At 49.3% G+C, this 21,666-nt stretch overlaps 1 protein-coding gene across 4 annotated transcripts; it reads right to left on the bottom strand.

Annotated features, from left to right (window-relative positions):
• Nucleotides 1-7,375: 7,375 nt before the first annotated feature.
• Nucleotides 7,376-21,651, bottom strand: LOC122120755 (ral guanine nucleotide dissociation stimulator-like). 4 transcript variants are annotated; one of them, XM_042694999.1, is made up of 7 exons: nucleotides 16,381-21,651; nucleotides 16,058-16,276; nucleotides 15,679-15,786; nucleotides 14,626-14,709; nucleotides 13,761-13,882; nucleotides 13,472-13,567; nucleotides 7,376-7,723 (listed from the first exon to the last, which is right to left on the bottom strand). In XM_042694999.1, exons 1-7 carry the CDS (start codon nucleotides 16,543-16,545, stop codon nucleotides 7,705-7,707), a joined length of 813 nt encoding a protein of 270 aa, XP_042550933.1. In that variant the 5' UTR covers nucleotides 16,546-21,651; the 3' UTR covers nucleotides 7,376-7,704. The 4 variants fall into 4 exon arrangements, with proteins under 4 accessions (XP_042550933.1, XP_042550930.1, XP_042550931.1 ...); XM_042694996.1 differs by lacking the exon at nucleotides 7,376-7,723 and adding an exon at nucleotides 12,735-13,162; XM_042694997.1 differs by lacking the exons at nucleotides 7,376-7,723; nucleotides 15,679-15,786 and adding an exon at nucleotides 12,735-13,162.
• Nucleotides 21,652-21,666: the final 15 nt, after the last annotated feature.

The following is a 21,666-nucleotide window of genomic DNA, read 5'->3' as shown; positions in this document are numbered from 1 at the left end:
TTCTAAACTAGCACACAGATTTAAAGTAAAGTAACTAAGTAATTCTGCACCACCACAGTGAAAAGCATGTCCTTGGTTTCTGATCCCTCTAGGAGGGTGATGTTTGGGCCTAACACACTGCTGTGTTCCATAAGCAGACAGAAAAATCAGGAGGATCTCGGTTTCAGGTCAGCCTAGGCCAAAAAGATGTTGAGATCCCACCTCAACAGAAAATTCAGCAGGGAGCAGCAGTGTGCACCTGCCAGCCCAGGACCAGCAGTCCATTCACGCCAGCAGGGAGGAAAAGTGAGACCCTATCTCAAAAAAATAACTACAGAAAATAGAGAACTAAGGGCCTGGGTCACATGGTAGTGTGTCTGCCTTGCAACACAAAGCCCTGACTTCAAACTTGAACATACAAGAAAAAAATACTGCCTTAAAAGAGGCATTTTTTTAAAGTTAAGCAAATGACTGACACTGCTACTGCTTCAACCTTTAGAAATAGTGACTTTTACAGATTAAACCAACAGTATGTGGTCTACATGAAACAGCTATGTCTTTCTTATTTCAATATTGTCACAGAGTCACTATAAAGTTGGTAAAAAAGTGTAGGTTCCTAGAACTTCCTGGATTATTAAAAAGTTAAAAAAAAAAAAGAGGGGCCTACTATGTGGCTTTATGGTACAGTGCTTGCTTAGCATGTATGAAGTCCTGGGTTCAATTCCTCAGTACCACATAAACAAAAAGAGCCAGAAATGGTGCTGTGGCTTAAGTGGTAGAGTGCTAGCCTTGAGCAAAAGCAACTCAGGGACAGTGCCCAGGCCCTGAGTTCAAGCCCAAGAACTGGCAAAAAGAAAAAAGAAAGAAAAGAAAAGATACACTGCTGCTCACATCTATGATTCTAGCTGCTAAGGAGGCTGAGAGCTGAGAATTGAGGTCTGGAGCCAGCAGTAGCAGACAAATCCCAAACAATATCACAAGGTTCTGAGTTTAAATCCCAGCATGGTATTAAACACACACACACACCACATATCAAGCCATACATTAGTCATTAAGATCAAGTGTGTGCACAGAGTGAGATCAGGAGGATATTTTTAGGAGAGGATCACAGAGGCGCAACATCTATGTACATCTGGTCATATAAAATAATATTTATCAAAATGAACTCCAGGAAAAGTGGTTTTTTTTCCCCTTTGTTGCGGTTTTTGTTTTCTTTTCCTCTTGTCTTGTTCATTTATCTGTCTTTGGGAGGGTAAGGTGGAGCACAGAAATGGAGGGTGTTCACAAAGGATGAACAAAGGCAGCAGCAGTATTCACTACACAATGTTGAAAATGGACTATTCAACTTGTGGGTGGGGACTATAGAGAAAAGTGGGAGAACGTGTGAAGCCTGAACAAAATATAATATAGCCATTTTAGGTTTCAATTCCATCCTGTTAAGGCACTATATCTGAAACTCCAGGAACTGTAGCAGCAACTCCCCTTGAGCCCAAATACCAGGAACAATCCCCTTTATGGTTAATTCCACTAACTACAGCTAAGTTCCAAGTGTTCCTGCAAGATAAAGACCACTTGGTCGCAGCTCAGATCATTGCTTTAGCCAATCATTTTGAAGAGCATCAGCCCCATGAACCAGCCAACCCCAATTCTGGTTGATTCCTGCACTGGTTCAACTAATCATCTTTTAGAATTATTTTATTATTTTCCCGCGGTGTGATATAATTTGCTAAGTGATGCTATGATGTATAGAATGTCCCTGAAACCCTATAAAATCTCTCAACTCTGACCCGCTGCGTTGGTGATGGTTGTGAGTCCAGGCTGGAGCTTGTAATAAATGACTCTCGTGTGCAAGGATGCAAGGAATATCGGCTCCTTGGTAGTCTCTTATCTGGGCATAAGATCCACAAGGGAAGGGATGACATTGTCAAAAAAGGAATGCACTCATTACCTGACTTATATAACGCTGACCCCTCTGTACATCACTTTTACAATAACAATATTTAAAAAACCAAAACCCAGTGTATAGTTTGTGAAAGTTTCTCCTCTGCTCACTCCACTGCAGGTTTTACCATTTATTTATTTGTTTATTGTGCTAGTAGTGGGGCTTTAATCAGGTCCCAGGCCCTGCCGCCTTGGGTTGGTGCTCTAACCCTTGAGAGCCACACCTCCACTTTAGGTTTTTGATGTTTAATTGTAGATAAGGGTTACTTGGCCTCTCCTGCTTGTGCTGGCCTCACACCTTGGTCCTCTTGAACAGTTAGAATTATAGGCATGAGCAGCCACGTCAGGCCTACTGATGTTTTAAATAACTAGTCTGAACCTACAAAATTAGCGTCATCATGTCACATCTTCCTTAAGCATGCAAGCCCTAGCCTAGTAGACAGAAGCCAAACTGAATGTGCCCAGCTGTTGCAAGCACCTTCTGCTCTGCAAGGCAGCCAGATTGAACAATTCCCAACCTTTTCCAAATTCAACAGGAAGTCTGCTAAGCCAAGCTATCTGCTTGGATGGCTGGGGGCACTCAAATCTGGTTGCTTGAGCTTTGGTAACAAAGCTGAATGGACCTACTGTCTCAGCAGAGGCAGGGGTGGGAGGCCTGTGCAGGCTGAGGCCTGGGGAGCTGTCCAGGGCCCTGGGCTGGCCCTGCGGGGACCTGCCCTGCTGCAGGAAGGCCCTTTGGCAATAAGCCAGGGCTGCTCCTGAAACCAAAGGCCCCTGACCCTCCTGACCAACTTCCTTGGGCCCGGGGCTGACAGGATCAGTGGAAGGGGAGGCCCTGGAGGCAGAGCCCCCCCCCCCCCCATGTGGTCAGCCACACTTACACTCTGGCCTCTGTGCATGCTCCCGCCCGTGGCTCTGAGGGACTTTCCTGGCTCCAACCCAGCCCCAGACAGGAGGCATCAATTCCTCAGCCCTGGAAGCCAACCCAGGGCCACAGGGGCGGCGCTCTCAGCTCCAGCTCCAGGACCCCGAGCGCTGCTGCCTGGTCCTGCGGGGCGCGCCGGCGGGGCCATGCGTCCCGGCCGGGTCACCGCGAGCCCCCGCCACCTGGGTCCGGGCGAGTGCCCAGGAGGCGGGAGTTTGCGGGGATCGCAGCTGTCCACCGCGCCCCCTGCGCCTTCCTCCCCCCCCCCCCCCCCCCCCCCCATCCACTGAGCCGGCCCGGAACGCGCTCCCGGGCGCTGCTCCGCTCCACACGACCCGGAGCCCGGCCCAGGTCCCCGCCAGCCGCATCCGGAGCAGCTGCCCGGGCTCCGGCGTCCCGACGCCCCGCGAGCCAGTCCCGGTGCACACGTCTCGCTGGATCCCCGGCCCTGCGCCCCGGCCCGGGACGCCGCACCCCCACTCCTGCCCTCGGCGCCTAGACTTCGCCCCAGTCCGGAGCTCGGCGGGCGCGTCCCGGTCGTCGTCCCCTAGCCCAGGGAGGCGGCGGGGCGTCGGATGGGGGGAGGGGGCGGGAAGTTCCAGGCCCGCTCTGGCCCGAACCTCCGCCCCGCCGGCTCCGCAGCGTACGCCCAGCTCTGGCCCCAGCCTGTTCTCCCTGGAACCTCCTGCCTGCCACCCCCACCGGCCCTGCGGCCCTGCTGGCACTCACTCTGCGGATCGGGCGGCGCCGCCGCTCTCACCTCCGCTTCCTCCCGCCTGCCGGCCGCAGCCTCCGTCTGCACCTGCGCAGAGCACCGCGCGCTCCCCAACGAACTCCCGCCAACCGCCGGCGCCAACCGCCGGCCCCAACCGCCAGGTGCCCGCGCCCCCAACCGCCGCCCACGCGCCGAGGGGGGGCCCGACTTCCCCACGTCCCCACCTCACACAGAGGGAACGGCCACAGCCCGCGCCCGGACTGCGCGCACGCACCGAGGGCGCAGGGAGAAGGCCGGCCACCGTCCACCTCCGCCCCCGGGGCCGCCGGGGCCGCCTGGGCCGCCAGCAGCGCCTGCAGCTCTGCACAGGCTTCCATTCAGCCTCCCACTCGGAGACGACTGCGGGGCTTCACTCAGCTTCTCCCCTTCCGCAGGGCAGAAACAACACAGAGCCGGTTGCCCTGCGTGTGCTCAGTCACTGCAACCACCAGCATGTCTCTCCACCAAGCAGCCACCTCCTGAAGTTTGCACCTTGCATAGAAAACCATGTGTTCTCCCCACCTGCCGGGAACTGGATTTAGGATAAATTATTAAATTTAAAAGCGCTGTAAGTTTTTTGCTTGTTTTTGTGCTTCCACTGAAATGTTCTAAGCAAGGGAATCTGCTGGTCACTTTTGTTGCTAAGGCTGACCTATACTATTGGGCAGAGAATGGATTAAGGCAGAGACAAAAATGCATGTGGGAAGAACAGTGCTTTATTCAGCCTGGGTCTGCCCTAGCAACAGCCCATAGACTAGATGACTTAAACAACATAAATCTATAACTCATAAAAGTTATTATAGTAAAGTGAGTCTGGAAATAATGAAAAGGTGTCCTGCCTCAACTGAAGGAAGGGCTGGGACAATGAGAGAAATTCAAATGAGGTCCAGGAGATAGCCATGTGGGTTGGAGAGAGGCACAAATGATCAAGTATTTATCTTCCTGGGTTGGTCAAAGGAACACTGAACTTGGTCTGCTTTCTTGGCGCCTGAAGGCCAACATACTTACACCTACATCTGCCCCCAAGTCAGCGACCTGCACAGGAAATGAAAAGGATGACACCATTCTTGTTAGACTCCTGGTCCTCTCTGTGGCACCATTATCCTGAATTCATCTCCAACACATTCCCATCATCTGCCTCCAAACAGAAAATTATTCTGTGTACTATCTCCACCCCTTCTCTCTAGTCCTTTCAACTCTACTTTTGAACAGAATGTGTTTTTACCCAGTCCTGTACCCATTGTCTAATCCGCCTGTTCAAGGGCCAGCGGCCGAGGAAATTGCACTCATAGTTTGACAGGAAGGGTGACATTCATCAACATGCACTGTACTCATAAACTCGTATGCTAAACTGAAACCCCTCACATAACTACTTAAAAGTAGTAATAAGAGTCTAAAAATTGTAATTGCATAACTTTAAAACAAATACAAAACATAAGAATCCTTCCAACCTGACAATGAATGCCAACAAGTAGACTGACCATCCAGTCTTATCAGGGAAATGATGCAGAATCTTTCAAGGGCCATGTATTGGAGGGGACAGGATGGAAATCCCACTTGTACTTGTAGCCATGAGACCTTTACATTTTTTGGACTTTGTCTTTTCTTCTGAGATTTAAGATGAGGGATGCTGGGATCAGAATGCTTCTTTCAGACAGTGCTGAGCACATGCTAAATGCCCAACAGATGGAGCCAATGGGAAAATGTGTTTATAATGGCTATTAATGTATTGTAGGATAATCCAGGTAAAAATCTCAGTACTCCTTATTCATTATGTCTCTTGTAAAAAGTATAGAAGTAACTTGTGGGCAAGGACAGGAGGAGGAAACTGGAGGAAAGTGAAGGGAATAGTGACATTGTCCAAAAAAAGAAAATGTAGTCATGATCTGACTTATGAAATGGTCACACCTCTGTACAACAAACACCTTAATAATAACAAAAATATTGTATGTTTTTCAAGTGTAAAAAATAGCAAAAGAAAAACAAAAACATTCCCCATCTCCAGCTATAGTTCCTCACAATCAACACATTTAATCATCCTGGTTTGAATTCATTTAATGATGAAATGCCATGGTTTTGTGTATATGTTCTCATTTTATTTACTTCATCTATGAGCCCCATCTTTCTCAAGTCTGTGTTCTTGATCACATCATCAGATGTTGTTTATCGCTGGATTTTCTGTTACCTGACTTTTCTGATCCCAGCATTTCTGTGATCTAACTTTTCTGTCATTATTCTCACTCTGTAGGTTTTTTTAAAAATAACCCCCAGGCACAAGGAACATCCGTTCCACCAGACATGACAGGATGGACATATTTGGTCCTTCTAGGCTCTCTTAGACTGTCAGAGACCCATCTGTCTGCCTCAATACATATGATTCTTTAATGATGTTATAAATGTCCCAATGGCCCTGGGCCAAAAAAAAAAAAGGCTCCCCATCCTTGCAAGAGTGCAAATTCTTCTTCCACTTTCTCCATTCTTTCTCTCCACAAACTTTAATGGGGTCTTATTCTGATGATTATCATTTAAAATTTCCAATCATCGAATTATTTTTTGTAATTACCTCTGTGGGGTGCTATATGTATCTCCTTGGTACCACATCCCTGAGTACCTAAGGGCTGGGTGGTCTAGTTACCTTTCACCTCTGGCTGTTCAGAGGTCCCTGATGGGGGTCTTGCAGCTCAACTCCTCCCTCTGCCACTTCTGCTTCCTTCCGGCCTTCTCAAACATAGCTCTCAAGGGCACTCCAAGGTCAACCTCCCACCTGTCAGCCTCTGTCTCAGAATCTGTTTCCTAGGAAAGCTGACCTGAGACATCAGCTCTTGTTTTATCAATGTAACCTCTTCTATTGCTGTGAGGTTAATGATAGCACTTTCAAATTCATCCTTGACTGGCCCTGCTAACTATTTCATGATGACTTCTCTTCATTTTCTGAATCTCTTCAACCTAAGGCAGCATCCACTGAGTTCACTGCCCGTCCAATTTCAGTGCCAATTATGGATTCATTCCCCTGTCCTTGTTTATTGGTGACCCTCAAAGAAATCTCTTAGTCCTCGGTTTTGTCAAGTCAGAGGGAGGTAGTGTGACCTAGGTCATTTGCATCCACTTGGGGTTGCTTTCCAAAGGTCTCTATCCTGTAGTTATTTCTTCTAAGCCTAGAATTTGGGGCATGAGTGAGTCAAGAGTAAGGAAAAATCACTAGGTTGGTTTTTTTATTTTTGCCTGAAGGCAGAATGCATAAATAGCATTTTATATCCTTGAGCGCACACACACACACACACACACACACACACACACACACACACACACACACAAAGAAGGAAAGCCTACTTTTAGAAAAATACACTATGGATTTGAATATAAGAAAGAGGTAGGTGGGGGGGCTGGGAAGGTGGCTCAGTGGTAGAGCGCTTGCCTTGCATGCATGAGGCCCTGGGTTCGATTCCTCAGCACCACATAAGCAAAAAACTGGAAGTGGAGCTGTGGCTCAAGTGTTAGCCTTGAGCTGAAGAGCTGAGGGACAGCGCCCAGGCCCAGAGTTCGGGCCCCACGAACGGACCACAAAAAAAAAAAGGAAAAAAAAGAGGTAGGTTACATGAATAGCATAGTTACATTATCTTAAATACTCATAATTAAGGTAAGAATCTCTTCCATTGGCATATTCATTTATGGAAATTAGGAAAGTTTTGTAATATTTAGGAACGATAATTCTGTAGTTTATTCCAAAGAGACTAAGTATAAAGGAAAAGGATTTCAGCATACAGGCAGGCAGCATGTTGTGACTTCGTGGCTTTTTAATAAACAATAATGAACCACTGTAGACACTAACATTCCTTGTCCAAAATTTTACATCTGAAGACACAAAAATGAAGTAAAGAAAGGGTTTCTTTTATTGAAGTTCAATTCCACAGCAACCCAAGGAAAGATGTTTCATTATACCCATTTTATAAATGAAACAGAACCCAACGATGGCATTATCAAGTGGCAGAATGGAAGTGAAGTCAGATTTCTCAGCTCCAAGCCAGTGACCCTCATGTTGCAATAGTGTCATACAGAAATCCACCCAGTCTCATGGAGACCGCAGAGGTCTTCCAGACAAAGACTGTCACATCACTAAACTGGACCTGGGGAAAGAATCTTTGCTGTCATAGGAGTGAAGCAGAATTGGCAAGTGATATAAGTGATTGCAGACGTACAGATGCTGAACGTGAACTAATTTGATATTACTAGGTACATACTTAGTGTCATTTAGGAGCAGGGACTGTGCTTCAACAAGACCTGACCCCTGCTGTATTTTAGTACATTCTACAGGAGTGAACAAGGGAATTGCATGTATTTATTTACCGAAACTTCCTTTGAATAAGGCTGACCACCTTATTTGTGTGTGTAGGGCCTGGGCACTGTCCCTCAGGTTTTGTGCTCAAAACTAGCATTCTACCACTTGAGTCACAGCTCCACTTTCAGAGGGTTTTTTGGGTTTTTTGGGGGGGGGTTGTTTTTGTTTTTGTCGGTCATGGGGCTTGAACTCTGGGCCTTGGTGCTGTCCCTGCACTCTTCAGCGCAAGGCAAGTGCTCTACCGCTTGAGCCACAGCGCCACTTCCTCAGAGGGATTTTTGGGTGGACTATTAGAGATAAGAGTCTCACTGACTGTGCTGCCCAGGCTGGCTTCCAACCACAATCCTCAGATCTTGGGCTCTTGAGTACCTAGGATTACAGGTATGATCCATGGGTGCCCAGCCACCTTACTTTTTGAGTAAAACAAACCACCACTGTGGTGACAGTTTTGTAAGAATCAGTGGGATGGGATGGGGTGTTCTGAAGGCTTGGTCATGAGTCTGTGCTGCTATTGAGAGCTTCTGAGAGGTGTGGCCTTATGGAAGGAAGTTAGGTAATTGGGGGCAAGCCCTGAGGGACCCCAAGCTGTCTATGTGTGTGCCTCTCTCTGTGTCTCTCTGTCTGCCCTCTGTCTGTTTCTCTGTCTCTGTTTCTGTCTCTCTCTGTTTCTCTCTCTCTCTCAATCCTCTCTTGTCCTCAGCTGCCATAAGGTAAACAGCTTTGTTCCTCTACTCCACACACCATTCTACAATCCCTGAAACAGTAAAAGCCAAGCACCATGGACAGAAGCCTCTGCACCCATGAGCCAAAATAAACCTGCTCTCACTTTAACTCACTCATCTCAGGTACATAGTGAGAACCACAGAAAGCTGACAGAAATGTTAGGTATAGATGAATATAAAGGCGAAAGATCTCTGATTATACTGCTCCTTGGCCTCTGCTTTCAGTGACATATATGAAAGCTATTTCAGAGTTAATAAATGACTTTAAATCTGAATTAATTACTCCACAGAATTTTATATCATCAATTAGTTAACATTTTCTTCTTTATTATCAGTAATGATCCAATGAACATCTTTGCATATACAGCTTAAACATTTTTCTATTATTTTGTTTCATATTCCCTATTTTTTCAAAAAATATCCTAAATTGGTTTGGGCTTTAGCTCAGTGATAGAGAACTTGTATAGCATGAGAGGCACCAGGTTCAATATCCAGTGCCAAAACATTAAAATGTTATTTTAAAAAACCTTCAGTGCTGGGCACCGGTGGCTCACACTTGTAATCCTTGCTACTCAGGAGGCTGAGATTTGAGGATCATGGTTCAAAGCCAGCCTGGGCAGGACAGTCTGTGAGAATCCTATCTCCAATTAACTACCAGAAAACTGGAAGGGGTGCTGTGGCTCAAATGGTACAGTGATAGCCTGGAGCAGAAGAGCTCAGGGAGAGCACCCAGGTGCAGAGCTCAAGCCCCACACCAGCGAAAACAAGAACAACAAAAGAAAGAAAACCTTTGGGGCAGGGAAGGTGGCTTAGTGGTAGAGTGTTTGCCTAGCATACAGGAAGCCATGAGTTCGATTCCTCCATACCACATAAACAGAAAAGGCTGGAAATGGCACTGTGACTCTAGTGGTAGGGTGCTAGCTTGATCAAAAAAGTTCAGAGAGCTAGGTGCTGGTGGCTCACGCCTGTAATCCTAGCTACTCAGGAGGCTGAGATCTGAGGATTGCGGTTCAAAGCCAGCCCGGGCAGGAGAGACCGTGAGACTCCTATCTCCAATAAACCACCAGAAAACAGGAAGTGGTGCTGTAGCTCAAGTGGTAGAGCGCTCGCCTTGAGCTGAAGAGCTGAGGGACAGCGCCCAGGCCCAGAGTTCAAGCCCCACAACTGACAAAAAAAAAAAAAGTTCAGAGACAGTGCCCAAGCCCTGAGTTCAAGCCCCCTGGCAAAAACAGCAACAACAAGAAGAAAGCCCTCTGGAATGATATTGTTGAATCAAAAAGTGGATGTGTTGGATATGTTGGTACATATCACAAAATTGTCTTCTTGAAATACTGTAGCAATTTCTAAATTCCCATTGCACATTTTAGGCCAATATTTCCTGTCAGTTATTTTATTAATTTCTAAAACTTTAAAAGTTACCCCCATCTACAAATGTTTCCAAGCACTGGCTAACACTCATTCCTTTCCAGTCCTAGGCCAGCCTGTCCCTTATGGCTTTAACTCTTTGGTTTTTCAGTATGATTCCATACTTTGGTTACATTGGTCTCCCACACTGATATAATCATTCTCAGTGCACCCATAGAATGAAATGTTAAACAGCTCTGAACAGAAGTCTGTCTGGATATCACTTGCCAAGTGAAAACATATATACTCAAGAGCACCAAAGCTCTGTATATGAATTGTGTTTGTTTTACTTCTATCCTTTGTAACAGAAATAATGGGCACAGATTTTCTTTGAAAATTGAAAACCCTGTCCATAACACTTTGGCCACGAGCCTTTCTGGACATATCACCTTTCCTTTCAGTCTCCTCACTTCCTGTTTGAGTGTCTGTCATTCCAGTGGCACTTGGCAAATAAGCCAATGCAACCATCTCCCCCATGAAAACCACAAATTTATCCAGAGCTTGAGGTACTTCTTTTTTTTTTGGGGGGGGGGGTCCAGTCGTGGGGCCTGAACTCTGGGCCTGGTAGCTGTCCCTCAGCTCTTCAGCTCAAGGCTAGCGCTCTACCACTTGAGCCACACCACCACCTCCGGCATTTTTCTTTTTGCTTATGTGGTGCTGAGGAATCGAACCCAGGGCCTCAGGCATGCAAGGCAAGCACTCTACCACTGATCCATCTTCCCAGCCCCAGCTTGAGGTACTTCTTGTGCAATGCTATGTGATTCATAAAAACCCAAAAGCATTTACAAAAAAAAAAAAAAGACTATATGCGTGGATGGTGGCTTGCCTGTCTGCCTACCTTAAACATTCTGCATGACTGAGTTGTCCCCTTTGCTCTCAGAATAGAACAGCTACTGTACACAGCTGAATGGCATTTGTCTTGAGGAGGCAACTGTTCTGGGCAGGCCTCATCTCCCAACTTCCTTTCTCTGTTGAGTGCACATTGATTGATCTCTTAAGCAAAAGATGAATTTCAGCTTTTCTTATTAGAATTTGCTTTCAAGGCTGATGCAATGGATTGCTCAAAGGTTGGGAAAATGTTTAAGGAACCCACTGGTACTTTTTTAGCTTTGTGTTGTTTTAAGCTATTCCCAAAAGCTATTCTGGTATGCAAATTTTCATAAATCCAGTATGCAGGAATAGATGAGTTTCACTTAAGATACTTCCTTTTTTAATATTTTGAGTGTAGCATCAGAGAATGTAATTAGAATATTTAGTCTTAAATATTCCAGATTTAGTGAAGGTTGTTGAATATAGTTTTTCAGTACCCCTCCCACTTGCATAAAAAAACTCACATGTAAGTGATTTGTTCTCGGCTATCAGCAAGATTATCTAAATTATTGCTAAAGGTTATTTAACACAGATATTATTGCTACCAAATCATTAGCAAAATGAGAATGACCATATATGTCTTTAGGCATTGATAAAATTCTCATTTTTATACTGCCTCTTGTCCTTAGTTCTCATTTCACAAAGAATAGGAAACTGGACTCTGGAGTTAGAATTTATTATCCTAATCCTGCCTCTGGCATTGGACTAGCCATATGCCTGGTGCAATCTCTCTCCCCCCTCCCCCTCTCCCTCTCCCTGTCCCTCTCCTTCTCCCTCTCCCTCTGGGTTGAACTTCAGAGTCTTGCTGAGCCTGTCCAACCTGGTTTTCACTAGCTATTTTCACTATGGGGTCTTGCTTCCTACCCATACTCACTTTTAGGGTAGAAGTGTGATCTACCATCATGACTGGGATCACAAGCATGCATCACTGCATCCCACTTCCCTCCATGGAGATGGGGTTCTCAGGGATTTGCTTGTCCCAGGCTGGTCAGGTACCAAGACCCATCCAATCTCAGCCTCCCATATAGCATGGGATGACAGGCATAGGTTTAAAGGGGTCTCACAAGCTTTCTTGCCAGTGCTGGAATTGGTGCATAATCCTCTCATTCTCAGCCTCTCAAGTAGTTATGATTACAAGCATGAGCCACCAATAGCCAGATCTTGATGCAATCTTTAAAATTCTATAACATCACCATCCTTAATCTTTCCCTTTGGGGGAAGATTCTGGAATTCGGAGCTTCTACTCAGGGCCTTGCTTAGCTTTTTCACTCAAGGCTGGTGCTCTACCACTTGAGCCACAGCCAAAGATAAGAGTCCAATAGACTTTCCTGTCTGGTCTGAGCATAAATTGTGATCTTGAGATCTCAGTCTCCTATTAGGAGTAATCAGTAATCTTCATAGGATTACGAGTGTGAACCACTGGCTCTCTGCTAATCCCTACTCATTCTATAAACTAGAATACTCAGATTAATAGTCTCCCAGGATAGTTCCAAATGTTGAATGAAATAATGTATTTTAAATAGTAAAAGTAAATTGCTCACAAAATGTCAGCTTTTCCTAGTTCTGCAATGGCTGTTGCAAATGAGTCTTTTCAACACTCAGATTTCAAGGCTTGTGGAATGGTCCATGAGAACACTTCCAAACCAACCCCAAGCAGGACCTGCTCTTCCTCATTCTGCAAAATATGACCTCCAAGCCTGAAAAGATTTCATCTTCAAGTAGGATATGTGGAAGACTATGCCATTAACTAAGGCAAAGAAATGCACCTACAAAAACCATGTTTTTGCAGAAAATTTGAGACTATTAGTGTTTCAACTTAATATTTTAACCTAAATCACCTGCCCACCCTCCCCAACGGGAAATCCATGACATTTGAAACTCTGCCCATTGCGCAATGCATTTCCCACGATGCACTGGACAATGTGATTTTCGATGGTTGGAGTGCAGACATCTCAGTTGAAGAAAGGGCAGCCTAGGATAGGGCCCGATGCCCAGTTCTGCTGGAGGTCTGGGAGCTCAGGTACGGCAAGATGCCCTCATCTTCTGTCATCATGTTTGCCCCGCAGATGTTTGGGGCAGACTGATATAATGGGTTGCAGTGTGCACAAGGCTTGGGTGAGCAGCCCCAGTACAAGCTGGGTGTGTGGCTGCCACTCCCACTGCTGAGCTGCTCACAGGTCTCCAACTGGGAGCTGCTATTGCTGCTGAGCTCTCTGCTTGACGCCTGGGAACTGAATGGAGGGACTGCCTTAATTCCAGGGCTTCTCTGAGCACACAGGGCTGTCCACACCCACTGCCCCTAGGCCTGAGGCGGCCTTCCTTATTCTGCTCACATCCAAGTAGCCATTTGCCCAATCTTCTGAGTGAGGTCCACCATGGGACCCCAATGAAGAAAGTAAGGTGGGCAGAGCTCAGGCCACACCAGCCAGACACAAGGGGCTGTGTGGCAGGAGGTGGGAGGGCAGCCCCAGCTCATTGGGCTGCCTGTCCCACCACCCAGTCCCTGGGGAGTCCCTGGCCCTGCAAGCCTATGTACTTACTTTCTGGAGGACTTCCTCAGGGGAGGGCTCCTCTTGTTGTTCCAGCTCAGGAAGCCTGCCCTGCGGGGAGGCTCCAGCTCCCTGGAGAGCTTGGAGCTAAGACAAGAAGTAGCTGGTTGGACAGCAGGCTCCACCCTGGGGGTTCCCTCCCAGGGGCCCTGGGGACTCAGAAGCCCAAGCACCCTGCCTTCAGCAGGTCTCAGGGGGAGCCTGACTCAGGGTACAAGCTCTCAGGGGCTGGCACTGGGGATCCCCATGTTTGTTGCCCCCACTGCCTACCCCAGCTCACCTTTCCAATTCACCTAGGTTGTTCATATTGTTAAACCAAGATACGAAGTTCATGTCAGGAACCACGTGGAGCTCCTCACATGTGCGCTGCAGTTTCTTCATGAGTGCAATCAGTTTGTATTCCTGGTTGAGAGAGAGGACAGAAGGGTGATGGAGGAGTGCAGGGTAGGCCAGGCAGCTGACTTTGGGTCTCTCTCTCACACACTCTGCTCATGTCTCTACTGAGATCAGGTGTCCACCCCCAGGAAGCTATCCTAGATCCCTGGCTTAGGGCCCCATCTCCCATCATCTGGACCCAATGTGGCCATCTACAGAGACAAGGGACCTGCACAGCCGGCCACCTGCAGTGGAAGGTGCCATTTTCTCACCTCTCATCGTCTTTTCATATTCATATCCAGGCAAAGAATCAATGTGCTAAGAAAATGCTGCTTGAACCCTAAGGCTGCCTTACCACTTGGTGCCCCACCAAGTCTGTCCAGCAGAGGGCAGGCTGACTGCACAGCTGGATTAGGATTGCTCTCAGTCTAGGGCAGGGAGGCCTAGGTCCTGAGGACAGGGAGCTCACTGCTCAACTCTCTGTGCACATGGCAGAGACTTGAGGCTTCCAGTGACAAGGCCATGCTATTCCCACATGCTATGTCAGCTTGAGCACCTGCTGTCACACTGCCACCCTCACTGACCTCCCTCTGAGACATGGCCAAATGTCATCAGCAGCACTGAGGTCTGGGGGCATAGGGCATCAGAAGTAGCATTGCTGTGGGACTCTGGGGCTGGGGAGGACACGGGCTCTTGCTGGAGGTCAAGGGGCAGCATGAGGCTCTTTGTCCCCACTCTGCTTTCCCAGGGCTGGGCCCCTGTTCACTCACATCTTTTGAATGTTTGTCTTTGTGCAGTGAGGCCAGGTGAGTGAGGATGGTGCCCAGGTAAGGGACTGTGCCCTCGGGATACTCCTGTGGCATTGGGTGGAAAAAGATCAGAAGGGTCTTCTTAAGCTTCTCCCAAGAAACCCAGACTTAACCCAGCCCCGTGAAGCCATGTGCCTAGCAGAACTTGGAGAAGACAGGTTCACTCCTCAATGATCCACCCTCTACCCCATACCAAAGACACAGGCCTGAGTGGGGAAATCCATCTGGCCTGGTCCCCTCCAGGGCTGACACTTGACACCCATGCAAGGTCTGTGGCCCTGCCCTTCACCTGTTCCTGTGCTCTTGCATTCCTTACTGTGGTGGCTGCAATGCATTCCTGCAACATGCCATCTGGGGCAATAAGGGAGTGGGCCAACTGGTCGGTTGTGTTGGGGGAAGCCCCTCAACTCCTCCTTCTAGGAAGCCCCTGGTCTCAGGCTCGCACACTACTCACCAGTTGCTGAGGCTTCCTGAGGCCTCTCTTGAGTTTCTGCCTGAAGCTCATGTGTTTGGGCTCTTGCCTGTGGCAGCATTGAGCATGGGAGTAAAAAGCTTTCATTCTCTAACCATTCAATCTTCCAGAGTCCCTTCTTTCCATGGGGTGTGACAGCTTTGGCTTGGGCCTTTAGATCTCAGGCTCCTTGTGACCATCAGCACTGTAGCCCTGGGCAGGCTAGAGAGCCTGGCAGGGCCTGTCTCCAGGGTGGATGTGGACATTTGAGTGCCCTAAAAGATGTTTCTGTGGCTGCCTAGTCTGGAGGAACCCGCTGACCCACCTGACTGGCAAGGCTTCCCTCCTGGGATGGGAAGGCCACACAGAAACCAAGCCAGGGCCTGGCTTGGCGGTGCCAGGCAGGCAGGTTGTAGAGAGGCAGCCTCATCACAGGCCACACTCAGGAGGAAGCTTGACAGGAAAGTGGACATCCCTAATCCTATCACTTCCTCCAACCTCCTCAGGCACCCAAGCTTGCCTCCTGAGGAAGCAAGGGTTGCCCAGGAGAAAGGTGCACCCACCTGCCAACCAACCAACCCCCACGTCTTCTTCCGGCCTTGGAGCTGGCTGCTCTGCAGAGTACACATGATGGGAATGAGGGTGCAGATGTTCCTTACAAGGTGGCACTCCTACGGGTGAGGAAGGGATGAGGAGCTGTGGAGGGAGCTCCTTGTGGTCCTGCTTTGGCCCTGGGGCTGAGCCTTTGTTCCTGGGCTGAATGCGGAGAGCATAGGGGAGAGGGTGGAATGGCAGTGGAAGCAGAGCAGGAGTGCACACAGTGCAAGCCAGGGCAGAGCACAAGGAGGGCTTGAGGGTTCAGGCAGTGGCTGTGAGTGGGCAGGCAGCACCTGGTGAGTGTGGGAAAGAGCAGAAGGGTATGGGGCCGCCTCCTGCGCATACCAAAGCTACGTCTATCCAGTGCTCCAACACCTGGGCCCTCTCTGCTGCCTCTGTGCTGTGGTCCCCGAGGCATGTGCTGATCACACAGGTGTGCAATTTTTCACAGTGCTCCAGGATGGCCAGCACAGTGGGTGCCAGGTGCTCCAGACCCTCCTCGTGGTCAGGTTGAGCATATAGGTAAGTCAAGCATTGCTCAGGGATCAGCCCTTTGAACAGTTTCTGCAGAGAGGAAACAAAGGGTCAGTGTGACTCTGCCCTGAGGCAGGTGTGGCAGAAGAGGTGCAAAGGAAAGCCCGCATGCCCAGCCCTGCCAAGCTACTCACCACCGCCATGAGGGACAACTGCTTCACCTTCAGGTCGGGCAACCGCTCTAGTACGTGAGCTGTGTCCTCATCATGGTCTGACTCCATCATCGAAATCAAGGCTGGCTCCCTGGAGGAAATCTGCAAATCTCCCATGTCACAACAGTCCCAGGGATCTGGGTGCATAACAGCTGGCTTGTCTGCCTTGCTAGATGGCAGGTGTGCAGGCTCTGGCTCGGCAGCACAGGGCAGAGCACCATTGGTGTCTTCAGCCACTGGCAGCTCATGGTCTTCATCCAAGTCATTAATTGGATGAGAGTCCCCTCCTAAGCCTGCATCAGTGTCCAGTTGTGCAGATGGGATGGGTGCTACATCCCGGTTGGGTGGCAGAGGTTCCTGTGCGGGTGGCTCTGGCTGCTCAGCAACAGGCTCAAGGCAGTCAGCCTCTTCAGCAAGCGGGCAAGACTCCACTTGCTCCCCAGGTGCAAGGAGAGCAGACTCCCATCTTTCCTCTCCTGCAGCCTCTAGCTCTGGCCCTGAGCTGTTCCCTGCAGTGGGCTTTGGGGCCTCTGGTTGAACTGCAGATGCTTCTCCTTCTTAGATGTGTGGTAGAACTGGGTCAGTCTGGTCTTTAGGCCATTGGGGTTCTGGAGTGGGCACTGACATCCTGTCTTCTCTTGCATGCACTGGCACATCAATTGCTGGCTCTAAAGCTATTGGAGCAACTGGGCTCAGTGCCGCTGGCAATGGGGGAGCAGCCACTGTTTTTTCACCTGAGAGAGGATCTGCATATTGCAGGTCAAGATCCATTCTTGATGCTGTTGATGGTGGAAGGCTGTGGGCCATTGGCTTCCCTGCAGGTGGCTTCATCTCTTCAGTCAAAGATGGTGCAGGTGAGTCAGAACATCCGTCTGCCTTGGGTTCTCGCTGGAGCTCCACTGCAGCTCCTGGAGCTGAGGGGGCCTCTGAGGCTGCAGCTAGTTCCAGCTCTGTCATGGTAGCCCTGCTTCTATGCGGAGTGTTGGATCCAGTGGTTCAGGTGACTCTTGTACACTGGTTTTCTCATCAAGCCTTGCAGCTGGTGGAACAGCTGCAAGCAACGATCTCCTACAGCACTGCCCTCCCCTCAGTCATTCCTAAGGCCACGAGACCCCTGCCTGCTGAGAAGCCCTGGTCCCTGGACTCAACCCCAGGAAGCCTAGCAAGGACAGGTTTCATGCCAAGCCATCCAGGCTCCTGGACTGTCCTGATGAGGGCACCATGGTAGGCTGGGAGCTGCCTTCAGGTGGAGAAAGCTTGGAATCCCCCACCTGTTCTGTCCTTTGCCAGCCCATGCTACTCACCCTCCAGCTCTGGCTGCTTGGGATGCATGTGTGGGCCTGCTGCTCCTCCACAGAGCCAGGCACATTGCAGTTTAGATATGTTACCATGTGTTGCAGGCAGATATGTCCAGTGCTTCAGTGAAATCCTCTGGGTACTCCCTCATCCATGAGCCCAATATGAATGAAAGCTCTAGATGTAGTGGGAGAAGCAGCAGAGTTAGAGGTTGGGCCTCTCCTCCTCTCAGACCCCCCTCAAGCACAGGTGTGGGAGCTGGGCTCCTGGGCCTGCTCCATTCCATAGCCCATGGCAGGCCTGGTCACCTGGCTGCACTAAAGACCTTGTCTACACAAGGGTTGCTACTCCACCTACATCACAGGTAAAACCCCCCACCCACACCCAGCTCCTGGTATCCCTGGGCATGCTCCTCAAACTGTCAGCCCTGGGGTGCCTTGTCCCCAGAACCCAGAATGTCCTCACTCATGTAGCCTCTAGAGGCCTCAATGTCCTAGAGCCATGTGTGACTGGTCTTTGCCTGACTCTCAACCAAAACAGCACACCCTGGCCCTTATGCACTCACAGAATCCTAGAGGATTGTCCATGACGGCACAGTGTAGGCCTCGCTGCTCTGTGTGGTCCTGAGGTTTCCCAGGGCAGGCACATGGGACTGGCTGGTCACAGTGCCAGAGGCTTCTCCCACACTCTCAAGTACAGAACAAGCCAAACTAACTCCCTGCGTGGACACATTTCTACCTGGACTTGAGCATTCCTTTAGGAGTGGCTGCTATTTCCCTTTGCCCAGGCCTCTCCAAGGCCAGCTCTCCACTGCACCCACCATGATGACACATGCCTTCCCTCCTCCCCCAGACACACTCACTGCTGCAGGTGCTCCTGCACACCTGCCTTCTCCTCATAATCAAGGAAATGGCTGTACCTAGGGGTCAACATGAGAATGTCACATGCACTGTGTCTACATGTGAAGTCTACAGTCCCAGTGGTTTCTCTGGGCACAGGATGGAACTCAGGATAACAACGATTTCCCTGTTCTTTTCACTGAGTGGTTCCAAGTGTCTAGAAATGCATCCCCATACAAGGTGATGAGCCCAGTACCTTCCTCCCACACACTGGAATTAGCACAGGGTCTGTCAGGGTTTCCCTTGTGCTTCCTAGTGAGGTTCACATAGGTCAGGACACCCATATGGGATATCAACCACCACTGTCAATTTGGAAAATGCTTTTCTTGAGGTCTTATTCATAGGAGGCCTCAATGAGAGAAGGGGCTTCTCCCAGCCCACCCACAGCCCTGTGCTCCCTGGGGTGTAAGGTCATGATGTGGACAGGCCTGTTCAGGGCCCATCCCACCACTCCAGCCTCAGGCAGTGAGGATGTTAGTCCTAGCATGCCAGTAGCCAGGATCCAAGCAGATCCGCACTGGTGCAGCACATGCCAAGGCCTAGCCAGTGGGCCTGTCCCAAGGATCAGAGGTGGCGCTTACCTATTGAAAAGCAGGTTCAATACGGATGGGCAGTCATGAAAGTGTGGTATGTCCCCCAGAAATACTGGGATAAACAAGGCAGCTCCGAAGAGCAGGGCAGGCACTAAGTAGTCTACTAGCTTCTCCGCTTTGCCTCCCTGCAGGTATCCTGCCTTGCAGGGATCAGGATCAGTTGGAGCTAAAACCCACCCAAACTGGGGTGAAGAAATGAGACACAGTTCAAACATGGAAACAGCAGCACACTGGGAAAAGGATTGGGGTCATACCATGAAAATAGCCTGGGCTGGGCTGGCATGCGTGCACACACACACACACTCATGAATGTACCCACATATGGGATCTGAGGCTGCCAGAAGGTAGTAGGTGAGAGGACTCACCCTCCCTCCTCCTTGATTCACCTGTGGGATGCATGGTGGAGTTCTGCTCAGGTGACCCGGACAGGGGATTACCCAGCGCCTGCGAACTATAATCAAACTCTCTCTGTGGAGTTGTTCTGCGGAATAGCAGGCAACAGCAGGAAAACAGCCTGCTGCCCCTCAGCTTTCCATACAACTGAGCTGGCTCAGCTGCACAGCAATGTGGGTGCTGGTAACCTGGCCCTTTTGACATCATCTCCGGAGATGACAGCACCAATGGAGGTCCCCTTTTCTGAGCCTCAGCCTCAGACCAGACCTCTGCAAATGGCCCCTGAGTGCTGGCTGGGCCCCGTGGCAGGTCAGGAGAAAAACTAGACACACTCCAACCTCTGTCCTCTGTCCAGTTAATGTTGTGGTTATGAGGACACACTGGGTTCACATCCGATCCCTCCTTCCAGTTTAATTGTCTCCCCATGTACAAGTGCCTGTGCTTGCCTGCCTCCTCCAGTCACCCACTCACTCCTAGGGCTTCCATCCAGCACCTGCTTGAGGATGTCATACACTGAAAGGACTCTGTGTCCATCCAAGGCTTGGGAACCCTAGAGCTGGTGTCCATCATTTTCACTGCACTCTTGTAGACATTCAGCCCCTGTACATTGTGTCTAGACAGAATAAACTGCCAACCAGTTGTCCTTGTCTAGACCTCTTATTCCTGCAGTGGGAGCTTCTGGGAGGAGGATACCAAGTTCAAGGCTAGTCTGACCTAGGCAAGAGATTCTGTCTCAAATCCATGCAAGCCAACAATGAACAAAAGAAACAAAAAGGAAATGCAAGATTAGAGCTTCACATGGGGTTAGAATTTCACAAGTGTAGACACAGACGAGGTCTTCTCTATTTGGAAGCCTACCCATGAGACTCCAATGTTCAACACACCTATTGAGAGAGGTATATGCATGACCTCACATACATTCATGGACACCATATGGACATACATTCATCCACACAGACACAGTAGCACGCATCAATGTGCATCCATATGGGTCCTCACATGCATGCATTAGAGCGAGATGCTGAATTCAGCTCTGCCTGCCACAATGTTTGTGTGCTAATGAGAGGATGGGTGAAAGGTGGGAAGCTGAAAAGAATGGGCTGTTTGTTCAGTGTCCTGTATCCTCAGCTCTCCACTCTTCTGGAGAGTGGGAACATGTGGCAGCTTGGGGTCCAAGAGGATTTGAGGCCATTCTCTGCAATCATTCAATGGGCTGATGGAATGAGGAGCGAGGGCATGGAGAGCCAGTGATTTCTGCACCATGTTCACCGAGGCAGAAGTGGAAAGTACACACGGCGATCATGCTAATGGAGGGGAATGAACGCAACTGAGATCCTAGGGCTGAGATCATTCTGGTGCCATGGAGCATGGGGAGAGTAGGTGGAGAGGGCTGGAGCCTGGACCTGGATTTGGTGATGTGGAGAAATGTGGAGATGGGAGGCCTTCACTTTTCAAGGAACAGGGAAGTGGACGAGTGTTTCCACCGTGGGCAATTTGGGCAGGGGAGGGAGACCCTTGGCATCCTTCTGCCTCTAGATTCTGGGTTCTCCCTTCCCTGTATGCTATCTTTTCCCATATGCACCATCTCCCTTGCTCAAGATGTCATAGTCATTGCCCAAAGCTCTGATGATGGTGAATTATATTCACTGGCATTGTTCACGCATGTAGGGCCACGGAGGTGTATGCATTCAGCCCAACTTGGAGCCATGGGGGGGCTTTTTTATGGGAAATGGAGTCCAAGGCTTCCTGCTCCAAAGCCACCCAACAGAAGCACTGAGGCAACATGGTGTCCACTGCCATCACCAGGACCATGCTACTGGTCCTGCCAACCATGGTGCTGATCCTGCACTCTATCTTGATGACATAATGCCTGCCTCCTCCTGCCTGGCCTGACGAAGTGACCACTGTGTGAGGGCTGCAGGTAGAATCCAGGCCTTTGACAAATGATTTGATGTACCTTTTCTTTTCATGTTATAACATTATAGACTTAATCCTTTTTAATTTCCAAAAGGTAATATAACAACCATCCACCTCCCAGGGTGGTGTGGAATAAAAAATGGAAGGAGGAGTATGGCACAATCAATTCA

This window comes from Dipodomys spectabilis, unplaced genomic scaffold, assembly GCF_019054845.1.
Source record: "Dipodomys spectabilis isolate Male_0828 unplaced genomic scaffold, ASM1905484v1 ptg000178l, whole genome shotgun sequence".
Classification (NCBI taxonomy): domain Eukaryota; kingdom Metazoa; phylum Chordata; class Mammalia; order Rodentia; family Heteromyidae; genus Dipodomys; species Dipodomys spectabilis.
This window is presented reverse-complemented; position numbering and strand designations above follow the sequence as displayed.

Bases quoted from the DNA above. Each gene is read 5' to 3' on its own strand.
- LOC122120755 (XM_042694996.1), bottom strand. From the start codon at position 16,545: ATGCACCCAGATCCCTGGGACTGTTGTGACATGGGAGATTTGCAGATT. The intron at 13,568-13,760 runs GTGAGCTGGGGT...TTCTTGTCTTAG, and splicing joins AACCTAGGTGAATTGGAAAG to CTCCAAGCTCTCCAGGGAGC. The intron at 13,163-13,471 runs GTAAGTACATAG...CCCTCCATTCAG, and splicing joins CTGAGGAAGTCCTCCAGAAA to TTCCCAGGCGTCAAGCAGAG.